Below are 14,367 nucleotides of genomic sequence, written 5' to 3' on the forward strand. Positions count from 1 at the left end.
AGCGGGATGCTGTGTAGAATCAAAAGGCTCTCTCTCGTCATACGGTTCGAGTTCGTTCAGATTTGTACTGTGGCCTCCCTAAAGACGAATCCTAATAAAACACATTCGCTGGCTTCTAAAGTTCATCAACGAATGACATGACACCAGATCCAGGTCAAATAAACCGCCCGCTCAAAAACCACACCATATCCCATCCAACAATGTGGAGGTATACACACAATATATGCCATCCCAAGTATCGTCCATAGTCCATAGATTTTCCATTTGCGACGAGCATCTCGTTTCAAGGTGCTCGCCCCTTTCCTTTGCCTTTCATTGTATCATCATCAAGGCGTTGGTCATGACCGCTGTCCTCGTCTCCTTCCCTCACGCTGCTCATCCTCTTCATATGCTCTCTCTCCTTATCTTCGTCTTGGTCAATTTCGCTTCGGTTACTGCTCAGCAGACTCAGAACATCGGCATTGACCACCCGCAACTTCTCCTTGGGAACAGTGAACATGACTTGAACGACACGTTTCTGCACAGCTGTCTCCACGTCCCAGTCCTCGTCATCTTCCAGATTGTCGTGGTCGTCGCTCGATATCGTTCCAGGCACTGGTTTTCTGCGGAGCGTTGAGGATGGGGCGGCATTGCTCGGGCCTGCCATGTCATCATCCCAGTCTTTGGCGCCCTGTTTGCTACGCCAGAAAGACGACGTTCCAACACTAAGAGTTCTCTTCGGCGTCGTCTCTGTCATTTCGGGTTGCCCAGAGTGTTTCGTCGGGCTTGATTGATTGCTGTGGGCTTCGAAGGCGGCAACTCGATCTTGGACATCAACACTTCCAGTTCCTGTGAAAACCCGCCTAACGCTTCCTAGAAGATTCAACGCTCGTCGGCTGGAGCCAGTAAGGCTGCCTGCACGTGAGTACTTCTCTTTGCTTGGACTGTCGGGGAGCGTTCGATAGTCACGCTCGTCATCCTGTTGTCTTTGGTAGTTCCGGTTGAGCAGTGCTTGATCTTCTCCCGCCACAGCTGCCCCCCATCTGCTTCGAGCCGATGAGAACGTTTCGGGGCCATCCCTCGAACTTGTCGGTCGAGTAGTATCAATGTTGAGCGAGACACTGCGGTTTGACGGGGCACGTGTGAGACCAGCGCCATTGCCTTGTTCAAGATTGCCCTGCCTCCCATAGCCAAACCGGCCCATGGCTGCTGCGGCCCCCGCGAAGAGCCCATATCCTGCACTGGCGCTCCTTTGAGAAACATTGCGAGATAGCGTACTAGCCAAGGATTTCCCGTAAGAAGAGGTGCTCACCATACTCTTTTCAGAGAGATTGCTTCCAGTCCTGTCCGACTTCTCGGGTGAGCCGCGTCCGGCTGCTTCCCCAATGGCTGGCTGGTTGCGGAATTGCGAAAGGTTTGAGTACGTTCTGCTATGCGCCTGACTTGTGCTCCTGGACAAGCTCATGGTCTCGGCTACTGACTGCCAATCCTCAACCCAGCCTTCCACCTCCTTCTTGCGCTCTGCTGCGGCACTGTCCTGCCGAGTACCATCCATAATGGGCGGGGGGTCTTTGAACGGATCACTTGGGGCTGATCTTATGTCGTCTGTGGCCCTGGGAGTCTTTGTCCGCGCGACGGAGCCGGTTTGACTACCCTCATCCTCTTCCTCGATGCGGAAGACCGCTCCTGGTCCGGTTGGCGGGTGCTGATTGAAAGGGTGATACATCATGGGGCCTCTAGTGTTCAGATTCTTTCTCAATCCTCTAGTGGGGCTTGGGATCTCCATCTGGACTCCGGTGCGCTCAGCATAACGAGAGCTGTTGCTCTCGCCATTCTCTGAGGCCTGCATGCGCTGACTCTGGTGCTCTGGTCCGGACAGAGGCGCCCAAGGATATGGATTGCCCGAGCTCTCAATCTTGCGCTCGAGAGTTGCAGCCCAGCTTGCGCTCCGCACCGTTGGATATCTCTGAGGGTCCTCGTCTGACGGAACAGGTGAGTGAATACGTTCGGCTCCCAAAGCCAGTTCGCGGAGTTCCTTCTCACGCAACGCGCGTCTGGCTCTCAGTCTTCTGGAATATATGAGCCAAACAATCACCACCACCGCAAGTGCTGCGAGTCCTAGGCCTAGACCTACGCCCAGGCCTGCCTTCTCCGAAGTTTTAAGCCCGGATGCCGACGATTGGACACTTGCCGAGCCGGGTGATGGGCCCGCAGGGGTTGGATTGCTGTAAGTAGTGATCCATTCGAATGTTGTCGTATTCAAGAACAGCATATTGTCCACCAGGTTCCGCCTGCTCTTTGATGTAGATGAGCCGATCGGATACCCTCCAGAGACCATCATAACACCACCGGGTAGCATGGCTACTCCATGTCCAAATATGCCTTTGCCGGAAGCAAACGGGGAAGAGGAAGAGGTAGGAATGCTCCACGCCCACTGCCCTTGCCCTCCATAGCCCTGACCGAGCTCAAGGACCACCAACTGGGGTTGTGCCGGCGTATCTGTATCTCCTACCCATCCGCCAAGCACCACCAGCTTTGAGCCATCCTCAGTCAGGATTGCTGTGTGGCCAGACCGTGGCTCAACTGTGTCTGCTTGCGACGCTTCCACGAACGCCCAGGATTCTTGAGGTAGTGAAAATATGGCGAGCTGAGACATGTTGATGAAGGCATTCTCGGTATGGCCCCCCACAAGAACAAAATTCTGCTGTTGAGAAAGGCCTGCGCCTGAAACATTGGAAAAGCTGGGTGTCAGAGGCGTTATGGTCAGACCCGCTTCAGCGACCGGCGGAGCTCTGGATCCCGTCAATGACAACTGATAAGGTGCGTTTTCGCCGGCCGCAGATTCGGGAGCGATTGTAAGCATTGTGTTCGAGTAGGTGGCATCCGATATCCAGTCCATTGCATTCGACGAATCGTCATCGGGACACATTCCGCCAAAAATGTATAACGAGACATCGTGAGCGGCCGCAGTCGGAGAGAATGTGAACCCAGCAGAGAGATATTGAGGGCTTAACGTCCCATCGGTTGTAGTGACCGTCAAAGAAGTCCACGTCCCGTTCCTGGGGTCGCCGCTGAAGGTATATCTCCATAGTTCTAGATCTCTTGCAGAATCCTTGCAGTCCCCAGCTAGCGCGGTTATGCCCTCATCGTCCGGAAGGGCCACGAATGCCTCGTAGGCTGTATTCGATAGAAAGGGTAAGGTATCGAACAGTCGCGTTCCCGGAGAGGCTGAGTTGATACTGTTCGAGGTATTGAGGAAAGATAGAGAAAACTGCGACGATGAGGGTTGCGGAGACAAGATGTACGCGACGGAGCCATCTTGTGCCAGAACGACCCGGGTGGGATTGTAGGGCAAATGTTGTTGCGCAACTGCGGGTGCGACCAAACTGAAAATACCCACGTAGCAAGACAGGAGCGGTAGTAGTAAAGGTAGCATGTTTCGCGCGGTCGGAGGTCAGGTCATCGTCGGCGTCAAGTCTGAATTGTCATCTGGACTGGCAGACAAACCCATCTGCAGCCTTCCGAAGTCTCCCACTGTCGAGGTCAAGATTGAGGTTCACCCGGTTGCGCTCGGATACACAAAAGGAGGAGGGGAGGGTCGAGGCTGGTATATTTGAAATGCTCAGCAGGATTTGGATGGAGACTGGGCCATCGGGAGGCTGGCCGTGCAGTCGCTTGTGTTCGTGGGGCAGGCGAGCAAGGTTGGGGTTGTTGAGGAGTTCATGCGCGCATTTGCGTGTAAACAGAGGTCTCGACGCCAGCCACACCGAAACTCAATGCTTGGATTCAGGGTCTTGAAGCGAATAGTGGCTGCACGAGCTGCAAGAGGTGCTGATGGCGTCCAGTCGCTTTCTCGGGAGGGCGCATGGAAGGTTGCGCCATCTTCAGCAACGAGGGATTGGCGTAATCGCAGGTGGACTAGCCCACTGTTTGGACCACGTCGTCGCTATGGCAACGGTCAAGGAGAAAGATTAGCGAGATGCATAAGGTGACTTGGCGAACCCTTGGGATGAAACTTGCTTTTTCTTTTTTTTTCTCTATGGAGACAAGACAAACCACTATCCCTGGTGAGCGAATCGCCTGAGCCCGGCGACATACCCAAGTCCCTCATGACCCAACTGGCACCGCCTTGTCCCTGATATCAGCGACATGCTCGTAATACTATTGTACACCATCTTCGTGCGGCTTCCCGAAATGCCCGACCGAGGTTCATTGTGCAGCAGCAGCTCCTTTCAAATGTTCCGCCACCTTCTCCGCAGTCGCGGTTGTTCCGCTTCCCTTCGCTGGCAATACTGCCTTCAGAGGTGGCAGTAGACTCCTGGCTGTTTCTCGAGATTGCTGAGCCAGGAGAGCGTCCATGAGCACCAAAGCAGACATAGCCTCTACAATCGGCACCGCTCTCGGCACAACGCACGGATCGTGTCGCCCTTTAGCCTCTAGTACGCCCTCCTCTCCATCGAAAGTCGCCGTCTGCTGCGCTTGTCCAATTGTAGCAGGAGGTTTGAAGGCAACTCTGAAGTAGATGTCCTGTCCATTCGAGATCCCCCCCTGGATACCTCCAGAGTTGTTGGTCTTCGTCGTCAATTTCCGCTTCGATGTCTTCTGCCCTGGTAGTACTTCTGGTGCAGCGATGAATGGATCGTTGTGGATGGATCCAGATATTTCGCATCCTCCGAAGCCCGAACCGATTTCGAATCCTTTAGTAGCGGGAATGCTCAGCATGGCATGAGCAAGCTCAGCTTCGAGTTTATCAAAGCATGGCTCACCCAGGCCAATAGGGCAGTTTCGAATCACGCAAGTGACAGTGCCTCCAATGCTGTCCTTCGCGTCGCGGTGCTTCTCAATCACCTTTGTCATTCGCGTGGTGGCATCCGCGTCCGGGCACCGAACGGGGACGAACGAATCAACTTGCTCTCGTGTGATTTCCGATATTAATGAGAGAAACGCTGGGTTCGTGGCAGGACTAGGGTGAGTAGGCGTTGGAGGGAAAAGATACTCGGCTCCAACGGACGAGACGAAGGCCACGATTTCGACGCCGTGAGCCAGCGACAGGTACTTTTCTGCAATGGCACCCGCTGCTACTCTACCTGTAAAAGATAGTCAGTATCACATCCTGCACCTCTTGGATGATAAACAGAATCAAAGAGGTCGAAAATACACACCAATCGTCTCCCGCGCACTGCTCCTCCCGCCTCCGCTACTCGCCTTAACCCCATATTTCTCCAGGTAGGTGAAATCCGCATGACTCGGCCTGGGATACATATCCATCGTCCCGCTCCCGTAGTCTTTGGGCCTCTGGTCTTCATTCCGCACCATCAACATAATCGGCGTGCCCAGCGTAATGCCGAACTCTGTACCGGAATGGATCTCCACACGGTCTTTCTCGTTTCGTGGCGTGGTGAGAGCCGACTGTCCCGGACGGCGTCGGGTCATCTGAGGCTGAATATCCGACTCTGTGAGTTGCAGACCGGGAGGACACCCGTCGACGATACATCCTACAGAACGGCAATGAGATTCTCCATAGGTGGTCACCCGGAAGTAGTGTCCCCAGGTTGACATGACTGGTTGTTATTGAGACCTAGAGCTGTCCAGACTCAACTAATGTATGTCCTGGCTTCACCGGTGGAATCAGGGTCTCCGTGGGTGTATACTTGAGTGTTGGGAATGGTAGATAGAGGTGGTGACTCAGAGCGAAAAACAGAAAGTGCGGCGGGATCACGGAGTATTGCGAAACAAGGATACCAATACAACTTGTTGGTATCTTCTGGGTGTTCACAGACTTTCAAATAGAAGCTGCAGAGATCTAGACTTATTGTGAAGTCCTCATCCGACACTTATTGCTGCGATGATTTCGGACATCGGAGGTGTCTAGGAGAAAATTGCGAAGCAAGATCTTAACAGGAAGTTAAGCCGAGAGCCTTGTAACCTCGCAGCCTCGCGGCTGAAGTCCCAGCTTCATGCAAAATCGGCCCATAATCAAGCACTCAAGCTTGGACATAGAATCTGAGGCTTTCCGCGAACCGGCAAGCCGATTTAAGGAATGGAATACACAATAGGTAGCTGGCAGTCATCTGTAGCAAAGTAGAATATCGTCGTTAATAGATCTGGAGATGACCTTCATCAATAGTATTTATCTCGTTGTGTTTAGAAATCGGGACGCTCTGTTTTGTCTCCCTCAGACCAGACCTGTTCTTTCATTTCCTCATTGTGCCGTTTTTTCTGATTTTATTTTATTTTTTCGTTTGGGCGCTGATTCATGCGGCTTTTGCACCGATGTTGTGGGGGGCCACCAGACAGAATAATCCCTTTCAAGGCCAATCCTCTCCTTCAAAAGCCATGACAGCTAGCAGGAGCTAGTAGTCGTCGCCTCGGCTGACAACCTCTTTCACCGTGGGCCTCAGCAGAATAGTGTGCTCAAATTGAGCTGTGTAGCTGCCCTTGGTATCCACTAGCGGTGGATATGCTTCCACGATGCCCGAGCTAACCAAATTGTTGAGGCCAAGTAAGTATTTCTCCTGGCCCAGCCTGTCCAAATATCGTCGGCAGAAGGGGATAGTCCCAAAATTCTTTTTGATCACATTCAGCAAATTCCTTGCGGATTGAACGCGCAGGGGTACGTTCGGCGCATCAGAGCGGAGGGCGTAGTGAGAGACTTCCAGGTCATCGGTCACGTATCCGCGTCCGGTCGACCCGAACGTTTCGATCGCGAAGATCTCGCCCTCCTCCATTTTTGTTTGATCGTGGCTCTTGACAATGGGCACGGACTTGCCGCCGTGGATGCTGTGTTGGACAATGTCATGCCCGTTCAGATTTCGAATAGACTTGACAGGGTAGGTCTTTCCATCGAGTTCGACTTCATAAGATTCCATGACTTCTTGGATCGCACCGCCAATGTCACCAACACGCACATCGATGCCGGCCTCCCGGACACCGGTGTTCGTGGCATCCTTGACGGCAGCGAGGAGATTGTCATATTTGGGATCAAAAGACATCGTGAACGCAGAATCAACGATCCTGCCATTGACGTGAACACCAAAATCCACTTTCATCACGTCCTGCTCCCCCAGAATCCACTTGTTTCCTGCATTGGGGGTGTAGTGTGCCGCAATATGGTTGATGCTCAATCCTGTGGGGAAACCTACGCCGCCCTTAATATTGTCACCCTCCTCAAGCCCCCAGTGCCCGGTAAGAGCGCGAGTGCCGTTTTCGATCCCCTCCGCGATCTCTGTCAGGGACATTCCTGGTTTGATATTTGCCTGCGCCCATTTACGCACTTGGCGATGCACTTCTGCGCCTTTGCGATATTCCTGAAGGAAGTCGTTGTTCATACGATCAAGGTGACGCTTTTCCTCGTTCGTGGTGCGGTATGCGTTCTGATCCTTGTATTCCACCTCCTGGCCAACTGGGTATGTATTGTTCGGGAAGAGATCTTTGAGGGGCACGCGAGGCGGATCAGATTGAACCTTTGCAGCGGCCTTCTTCTTCTTCGGCTTCTTCTTTTTCTTCTTCTTTGCAGCGCCACTGGCTGTGTTTCCGTCTGCACCTCCGACATTGGCGGTGGCGTCGTCCTCCTTGTCGTCGTCGGAGTCGTCCTGATCCGATAGATGACCATTTACGCCGTTTGTACCGTTTGTCTGTGGGTTGGACTTCGTGGCGGAGCCGTTCAAAGCGAGCTTCGAGAGCTCGTCGGCCGTTTTTGCCGCCATGTTGATGTAGAGAGCAGGGTGCACTGGAGTGGAAAAGTGAAAGAAATACACGAGGCTGAAATAATGGAGTGACAAAAAATGGCCGATGAGGGCCGCAGGCAGCGAGTGGCACCGGGGGAACTGCGGCCAAATCCTCCCAAGTCTCCCGCTGCTCGTCGCCCAAAATTGAAAGACGTCACGCACCCTAATCCCTTGGTTCCTTTTATCATTTTGGCCTCGACAACATTTTCACCTCACAGCTCTCTCGCTAATCCGGCTCTCAATGCGTCAAGTATGAGGCATGATCGTTCGTTCGGTGCCGGTCTCCTCATATCTCGGCCTCGGTGTCCCCTTTCATCATGCGCATCCCGCCCTAAGATGCTGTATACCTCGAGCTTCCCGAGGGGCACGCGGCCGACGTCCCTTCTCACACTCTCCCTGCCTGCAGCAGTCCAGCGGTAACACCTCTGTTAACCACTACGATGTCCTTAGACTCCCCATGCAGGCCACTCCGGCCGAGCTGAAACGGCAGTTCTACGTTCTCTCCAAGGAGACGCACCCTGACGTAAATCAAAACGACCCCAAGGCTTCGGAGCGCTTCGCGCAGATAAGCGAGAGTTACTCTGTTTTGGCAGATCCGGAGAAGCGCAAGAGGTATGACCGTGACGTTATGAGGGCCCATCATCCGCACCACCGCGGTCACAGCAGCCACGGCCAACGATCACAGGGAGGGACATATGCGGGCCACAGACCGGCTAGTGGTTTGAGCAAGCGAAGAAGCACCTTCAAAGGACCGCCGCCATCGTTCTATGCACATGGAAACCCATCCGCGCGGACACAACAGAGAGCTGATGCGCGAACGCAGGGTCAGCAGACTGAAGGAGAGGAATACATGGCTGGCACTTTCAACGCGGGCGCATTCTCAGAGGGAGGACCCGCCTTTGATACCAGGTCGACCTTCAAGACACAGACACACGAAGACTACCGCCGCGCCAATCGACGAGCGGCGGAACTCGCGGCGGCGCAGGCTGCAGTAGAGGAGGACAACTTCTGGGCGCGCTTCATCGTGGTGTCCGGAATTATCGTTTTGGGGGTCTCCGTCGGAACATTGATTATACACATGGCCAACACACCTCGCGGAGGCGGGCTCATTCGAGGAGATGGCAGTCGAAGGGACGGGGCCAGGAATGAATGGACGAAAGGCTAGAAGTCCATCGCCACCCAGTCCTGAAAGCAGAACCTGCAGACGCGAAGCCTGGGGCTCGCGAGCTAGTAGTCGCACAGTCTGCAGGCGAAGCCTCCCACCACGACTCGAGTTTTCCGTGCTCCGTTTCAGCGGATGGGTTCATCAACTTCCGAGCGCTGTCAAATGAGCTCGGCGACTCGGCGCAGGAAAAGATATCCTCACCAAAGCATCTACTCCTAGAAATGGGGTGTGTGAGCGATCGGAAAGGGGCAGACGGAGGAGTCGGACGTTACATATGGGACTAGAATCACGGGTCTGAGACTTCGCGCGCGACGCCTGGTGTAGCGTGGATTGGATTGTACAACAATAGACAGAGTGTTCAGATGAATATATGGGTCTACATCGCCTTTGATGGGGTGGCAGTTTTGATGATCCGTTGGCCTACACCAACCAAACTATGAGAGGAAAGCAAATATGTAAGTCGGAAGAGTCGATGTAGAGGCGACGATTTTGGCCAAGGTGATTTCTTGAGCTTCCTGCCATAGTACGATGCGATAAATCAAGATCAGAATTGTTCTTTCTCGCTCTATGCTAAAAGTCTCGTCCTCTCTTGCAACCGCCCCCATCATCTGCTGTACAAAGAGGCACCCAAGTGCCGGTCTCGAAATTCGATGCAGGAGGAGAAATCTCACCAACACTTGTTTCCTGTTCCCCCCGTGTGAAGAAAGAAATACAGGTTTCCTCACACGTGCGGTCCATCTTGAAGCATGTCCCACTCGCGGCCACTCGCCTCAACCACTTCACCTATCCTGGGTACGCTCGCTGACTTTTTTTGGAAAATTGACGCACCGGGCTTAACCCTCGAAGGTGAAGCTTGCTCCAACCTTGTGCGCTGCCTGGTTGAGGTTCTGGGTGTCCAAGGAAGCGCCCAATCCAAGGGTTACGCCAGTACCAAGCTTGACGTTGTACGCCAGAGCGGCGATACCGCGGTCGTTGATTTTAGCCTAAAAAGACAATCACTCGGCGTTAGCGACCGCGACGACTAGAGTGGACACCCAGTAACGGTCGGTGAAGGAAGCAAGATTGGCTGTTGTCGAGCCTGTGCGTGGGAAAAGGGCCAGAGGACGTACCTTTGCAAAGGAGCTGGGATCAAGCTTGTACTTGGTCGCGACCTCCAAGCCGACATTGCTTCCTTGCGTGCTGTCCCAGGTAGCCTTGGCGCCTGCCTCGACCTCGGTGTTCACCTTGTGATAGTAGCTCGCGCTGAAGACGGTCAAGTTGTTCGTCGCCGTCACCGCAGCAGCATAAGACCCCTGCGAGTATCCTGCTGCCAGTGCATATTTCGTGATGGCGGCTTTGCCCACGTCATATCCTCCCTCAGCACCAATCAAGAACCCTTCGTGGCCCAGGGTGACATCGAACGAGGCGGTGGGACCCTTGAACACATCTGTGAACAGACGGGTGTGGATGTTGGGCTGCTTGTAGAAAAGGTTGAGCTTGCCGCCGTAGGTGGACTTCGCGGGGAGGTAGTTTGTCAGGACCTCGGCTTTGAGGCCCTTGGTGATGTTGTCTTCTAGTTCGAGTTTGGTGTCTAGACTGTTGGAGGTGGTCCAGGTTTGAGTCAGGGTGAGGCCTGTCCATCAACGTCCCCGGGTCAGCGGCGAAGGAGATATATCAAGGCGCAAATGCGCCAATTACTTCCGAGGGAAGAGGGGACGAACCAGTTGCCTTGTCGGTGTATTTCCCTTCAATCTTTCCGCTGCCGTTAACATGTGATATTCTCAAGCTGTCTCTTGTTATCATGGAGCTCACCGAGCCAGAGATGGGTCCATCGTGCGCGGATTTGCCCTTGACGTTGAAACTGGAAGAGAACAAGACGGATTAGAACGCCGACGGGCCGTGTCTCTCGAAGCGAGAGAGGCAGGATCTTCAGAGGTTTGGTTCTTACACAACGCCGTTCGGTGCCTTGGATTTGACCTCGAGATTGGCAGCGGTGGTGTGGTAGAAGTCCTTGTTGAGGAGCTATTCGAGTGGTTAGCGAAGAAGACCGTGGTTTGTACCGGAGGGGGAGGAATGCTCACATCGTTGGCAGGCTTAGCGATATCGCTGAAGGGGACAGGAATTCCAGGCATGGTGGGCAATTGAAGAGCAGACAAGGAACAAGTTGAGATGGGAGTAGTGGAGGAGTGTAGAGAGAATTCGACGAACACGGAGACTCTGAGACAGGGAGAGACAGAGACGTACAAGTAGACGGCAAAACAATCAATGGAGCTCAAGAAAAAGGCTCGGAGACGCAGTTTCGCAAAAGCTGATTCAACCAATCACAGCCGCGATCGCAAGAGGGTGACCGGGAGCTCGGCAGAGTTGCCAAAGCCGCTCAAGTCGCCGTTCCATCTCCATCTACTCCGTACAGCTTCTCGTCAGGGGCCAAAGCATCGCGGGGGATGGGGGGGATTTGTTGGGATTTGCACTATCTACCGAGTATTATTGCCAGCGGAACCATGGCATGCTGGACAGGCTATAGCTCAAGCACCAAATGTTTGCTTTTTCCCACAGCTAGATCCAGCTCAAAGATGTTGCTGTTCATGGCTGGGCCAGACGTGAGACAGCACTTACAGTCCTCCTGCTGCTAAAACCCCCACATGAATCAAAATCAACCTCAAGAGGCAGCTTTCACAATGTCCTCTCCTTGCTAAACGCCAGCCAATGCTGATATCTTTCGCTCCCTGTACATTCGCCAGCACTTATCACGAGCCAGCTTCGTCATCATATCGCGCAAGATGGGTTGCAATTGCTCGTCCGCTGGGATCGGTTTGCTTCGACCAGGTTGGCGTCCATCGCATCACGGTCGACGCGCAGTACGGCGGGAAGTGCTCATCGAACATCAGACGATACCAGTAGGCCTCCTTGCTGGTCGGAACATCATCGCCCCATTCCGGCTTGGGGTTGGCCATCATCTCATCCGTCACATTGAGCTCGGCGGTGTCCTTCAAAGCATCAATCCAGCCATAGCCCACGCCATCGCTGAATTGCTCCTTCTGTCGCCACAGGATGTGCTCGGGTAAGTAGGGCTCGACATCTGGCTCGTCGGTGGTGTCGAAGGCTTTGCGCAGAATATATTTCTCTATTCTGTCCTCGGTGATCATCTTCTCCGCGGGGTCGATGTTCATGGCAACCTCCAGGAACTGCTTATCCAGGAAGGGCACGCGAGCTTCGACGCCCCACGCCGAAGTGGATTTGTTCGCACGGAGACAGTCGGCCAAATGCAGGTTCTTGATTCTGCGGACAGTCTCCTTGTGGAACTCTTCCTTGCTCGGAGCGGCGTGGAAGTACAGATATCCCCCAAAGATCTCATCGCTTCCTTCACCGCTCAAGACCATCTTGACTCCCAGGGCTTTGATTTTCCGGGACAGCAAGTACATGGGCGTGGATGCGCGGACTGTGGTGACATCATAAGTCTCGAGGTGGTAAATGACATCTGACAGGGCGTCCAGTCCTTCTTGGATTGTGAATGTGAAATCATGGTGTTTGGTGCCCAGGAACTTGGCCACTTCAATGGCCGCTTTCGTGTCAGGGGCATCAGGAAGACCGATGGAGAAAGAGTGTAGTTGAGGTAGGAATGTGACTGTCGACAACTCGTCGTCATCGTCGATACCCACTAACCTGGTGCCGGTCTTGGGGGTTCTGTACCCGTTGACTTCACCATTGACATCTCCGTTGACAACGCCGTTGGTCTGACGCTTTGCGAGGGCTTGTTGACGGAGGGACTCTCTCTGCGCAATCGACGCCACCAAACTCGAGTCAAGACCACCCGACAGCAGAACGCCGTATGGCACTTCGGCCATGAGCCGCTTGAGCACGGACTTTTCCAGCGTCTTCCTGATCAACTTGTAATCCACGGGCGTGGACGGGACTCTGCTCGGATCCCACCACGTTGGCTCGAAATATCGGGTGAGTTTATCGGTCTTGGAATCATAAATATGGCCCGGGGGGAATGAAATGATGTTGTCGCATACAGAGGCTAGGGCTTTGAGTTCGGAGGCAAAGAAGACAGCACCAGGTGTTTGACTGGAACGGCCCAGGTAGAAGGACGTGATGCCGATGGGATCCCGCGCAGCAATTGTCCGGTCTTGGTCCTTGTCATAGAGGACGAAGGAAAACATGCCGTCCAGCTGCTTGGGGGCGTCCGTGTCATATTGCTGGTAGAGCGGGATGATGACCTCGCAGTCGCTGTTGGTCTTGAAGCTATACGGGACGGTCAAGTGCTTGCGCAGGATGCGGTGGTTGTAGATTTCGCCGTTGACGGCCAGCGCAATGGTGCCTTCATCGTTGACCAGAGGCTGCGCCCCGCTGTCCACTCCGACTATACTGAGGCGTTCATGGCAGAGGATGGTGTTGTTTCCCGTCCAGTTTCCGGACCAGTCAGGACCGCGGTGCCGCAGGCATTTGACACACTGCAGGGCAGTGGTCTTGAAGGTTGCTATCGACGGATGACTGTAAGAGGGCGTTGGCGACCGAAATTAGCAACGCGGACACGAGCAGAAAAAAAAGCAGGACGCAGGACGCAGGACGCCGATCGCGGAGCCCAGAGCAAGGGTTTCCAGAAACCCATGAACCAGGCTGCTCAGGGACCAGGAAACGAGGGAAGCGCAAACTCACCCGTGGCAGGCAAAGATACCACACATGACTGCCCACGATGCCCACGCTGCCCACGAGCGTCTTGCTGGTGTGGCCTTGCAATGAGAGGGTGTGAAATGTTATGCAAGATGGGAGAAGAGTGTGGCGGCGTGGGCGTGGGACGAAATAAAAGGACCGTCCACGCTCCGAGTCCCAAAATTTCTCGAAGGCAAAAATGTCGAGCGTGGGATGACTCAATCAATCAATGCTGGCCACAATGGCTGAAAATATCGGCCCTGCGCCCTCGACGGAGCGCCGCTGACTTTTCTGGGCCTTTGGGCCTGGGGGCTTCGAATCCAGCTGACTCTTTGTGGTTGTCGCTGTTCACTGACGACCATTCAAACCGCCTTCTCAGGTCACACCGCGTGCAAGTCTTGGTTCGTGTTTGGTTGAGGGCACGAGTTGGGATCAGCCCACACTTTCCAGAAAAACCCACCTTACCACACGGGATTTTTTCTTCTGTCTTCTCTTTCTGCGCCTTTCCTCGGATCAGAGATAAGAGGGCTGGCGGATCTCAAGCAGTTCTTAAGTAATAAGGTCCATCGCCCCTCTCCCTCCGTCCCTGGGTCCCTTGCTCCCTTGCTCCCTCCTCTATATTCGAACCGTCACAGCAATTCCACCTGGCACTGACCCATCCGTGCTAGACTCGAGGCGGTTTGAGTTTGCGCAGGCGGACCATGGACATTTGCGTGCCTGGGGCATGTTCCCCGAGGAAGAGGAGGCCCGATGTTCGGCACGCGACCTCTTCTTATTACGAGTATCACATAACAAGCTGAAGATTACTGGTGGGAAGAGGCTCCTGTTGGTTCTCTGGCACATGCTGGCCCTGAGCCCATGCCT

At 54.1% G+C, this 14,367-nt stretch overlaps 6 protein-coding genes across 6 annotated transcripts; 1 reads left to right on the forward strand and 5 right to left on the reverse strand.

The window, feature by feature from the left end:
• Positions 1–26: 26 nt before the first annotated feature.
• On the reverse strand, positions 27–3,717 carry PV07_03027 (uncharacterized protein). The gene has a single exon (XM_016389688.1). The coding sequence runs from the start codon at positions 3,413–3,415 to the stop codon at positions 284–286; it is 3,132 nt and encodes a 1,043-aa protein (XP_016251590.1). The 5' UTR covers positions 3,416–3,717; the 3' UTR covers positions 27–283.
• Positions 3,718–3,986: 269 nt separating this feature from the next.
• Positions 3,987–5,889, reverse strand: PV07_03028 (chorismate synthase). Its single transcript, XM_016389689.1, has 2 exons — positions 5,142–5,889; positions 3,987–5,066 (listed from the first exon to the last, which is right to left on the reverse strand). Exons 1-2 carry the CDS (start codon positions 5,536–5,538, stop codon positions 4,189–4,191), a joined length of 1,275 nt encoding a protein of 424 aa, XP_016251591.1. The 5' UTR covers positions 5,539–5,889; the 3' UTR covers positions 3,987–4,188.
• A 13-nt stretch (positions 5,890–5,902) lies between these two features.
• PV07_03029 (methionine aminopeptidase 2-2) lies at positions 5,903–7,737 on the reverse strand. Its single transcript, XM_016389690.1, has one exon. The coding sequence runs from the start codon at positions 7,683–7,685 to the stop codon at positions 6,333–6,335; it is 1,353 nt and encodes a 450-aa protein (XP_016251592.1). The 5' UTR covers positions 7,686–7,737; the 3' UTR covers positions 5,903–6,332.
• A 139-nt stretch (positions 7,738–7,876) lies between these two features.
• Positions 7,877–9,411, forward strand: PV07_03030 (uncharacterized protein). Its single transcript, XM_016389691.1, has one exon. It carries the CDS (start codon positions 7,966–7,968, stop codon positions 8,869–8,871), a length of 906 nt encoding a protein of 301 aa, XP_016251593.1. The 5' UTR covers positions 7,877–7,965; the 3' UTR covers positions 8,872–9,411.
• PV07_03031 (uncharacterized protein) lies at positions 9,228–11,147 on the reverse strand. Its single transcript, XM_016389692.1, has 6 exons — positions 10,932–11,147; positions 10,799–10,872; positions 10,663–10,711; positions 10,572–10,602; positions 9,981–10,483; positions 9,228–9,854 (listed from the first exon to the last, which is right to left on the reverse strand). Exons 1-6 carry the CDS (start codon positions 10,980–10,982, stop codon positions 9,705–9,707), a joined length of 858 nt encoding a protein of 285 aa, XP_016251594.1. The 5' UTR covers positions 10,983–11,147; the 3' UTR covers positions 9,228–9,704.
• Positions 11,148–11,295: 148 nt separating this feature from the next.
• On the reverse strand, positions 11,296–14,055 carry PV07_03032 (asparagine synthase (glutamine-hydrolyzing)). Its single transcript, XM_016389693.1, has 2 exons — positions 13,510–14,055; positions 11,296–13,344 (listed from the first exon to the last, which is right to left on the reverse strand). Exons 1-2 carry the CDS (start codon positions 13,533–13,535, stop codon positions 11,598–11,600), a joined length of 1,773 nt encoding a protein of 590 aa, XP_016251595.1. The 5' UTR covers positions 13,536–14,055; the 3' UTR covers positions 11,296–11,597.
• Positions 14,056–14,367: the final 312 nt, after the last annotated feature.

This window comes from Cladophialophora immunda (assembly GCF_000835495.1).
Source record: "Cladophialophora immunda strain CBS 83496 unplaced genomic scaffold supercont1.2, whole genome shotgun sequence".
Lineage (NCBI taxonomy): Eukaryota > Fungi > Ascomycota > Eurotiomycetes > Chaetothyriales > Herpotrichiellaceae > Cladophialophora > Cladophialophora immunda.

Coding starts and splice junctions, on each gene's coding strand:
- PV07_03032 (XM_016389693.1), bottom strand. CDS start 13,535: ATGTGTGGTATCTTTGCCTGCCACGG. Junction 13,345..13,509: donor GGTATCTTTGCCTGCCACGG/GTGAGTTTGCGC, acceptor GCCCTCTTACAG/TCATCCGTCGATAGCAACCT.
- PV07_03028 (XM_016389689.1), bottom strand. CDS start 5,538: ATGTCAACCTGGGGACACTACTTCCGGGTGACCACCTATGGAGAATCT. Junction 5,067..5,141: donor CAGTGCGCGGGAGACGATTG/GTGTGTATTTTC, acceptor TATCTTTTACAG/GTAGAGTAGCAGCGGGTGCC.
- PV07_03027 (XM_016389688.1), bottom strand. CDS start 3,415: ATGCTACCTTTACTACTACCGCTCCTGTCTTGCTACGTGGGTATTTTC.
- PV07_03030 (XM_016389691.1), top strand. CDS start 7,966: ATGATCGTTCGTTCGGTGCCGGTCTCCTCATATCTCGGCCTCGGTGTC.
- PV07_03029 (XM_016389690.1), bottom strand. CDS start 7,685: ATGGCGGCAAAAACGGCCGACGAGCTCTCGAAGCTCGCTTTGAACGGC.
- PV07_03031 (XM_016389692.1), bottom strand. CDS start 10,982: ATGCCTGGAATTCCTGTCCCCTTCAGCGATATCGCTAAGCCTGCCAAC. Junction 10,712..10,798: donor AAGGCACCGAACGGCGTTGT/GTAAGAACCAAA, acceptor GTTCTCTTCCAG/TTTCAACGTCAAGGGCAAAT. Junction 10,484..10,571: donor ATACACCGACAAGGCAACTG/GTTCGTCCCCTC, acceptor GTTGATGGACAG/GCCTCACCCTGACTCAAACC.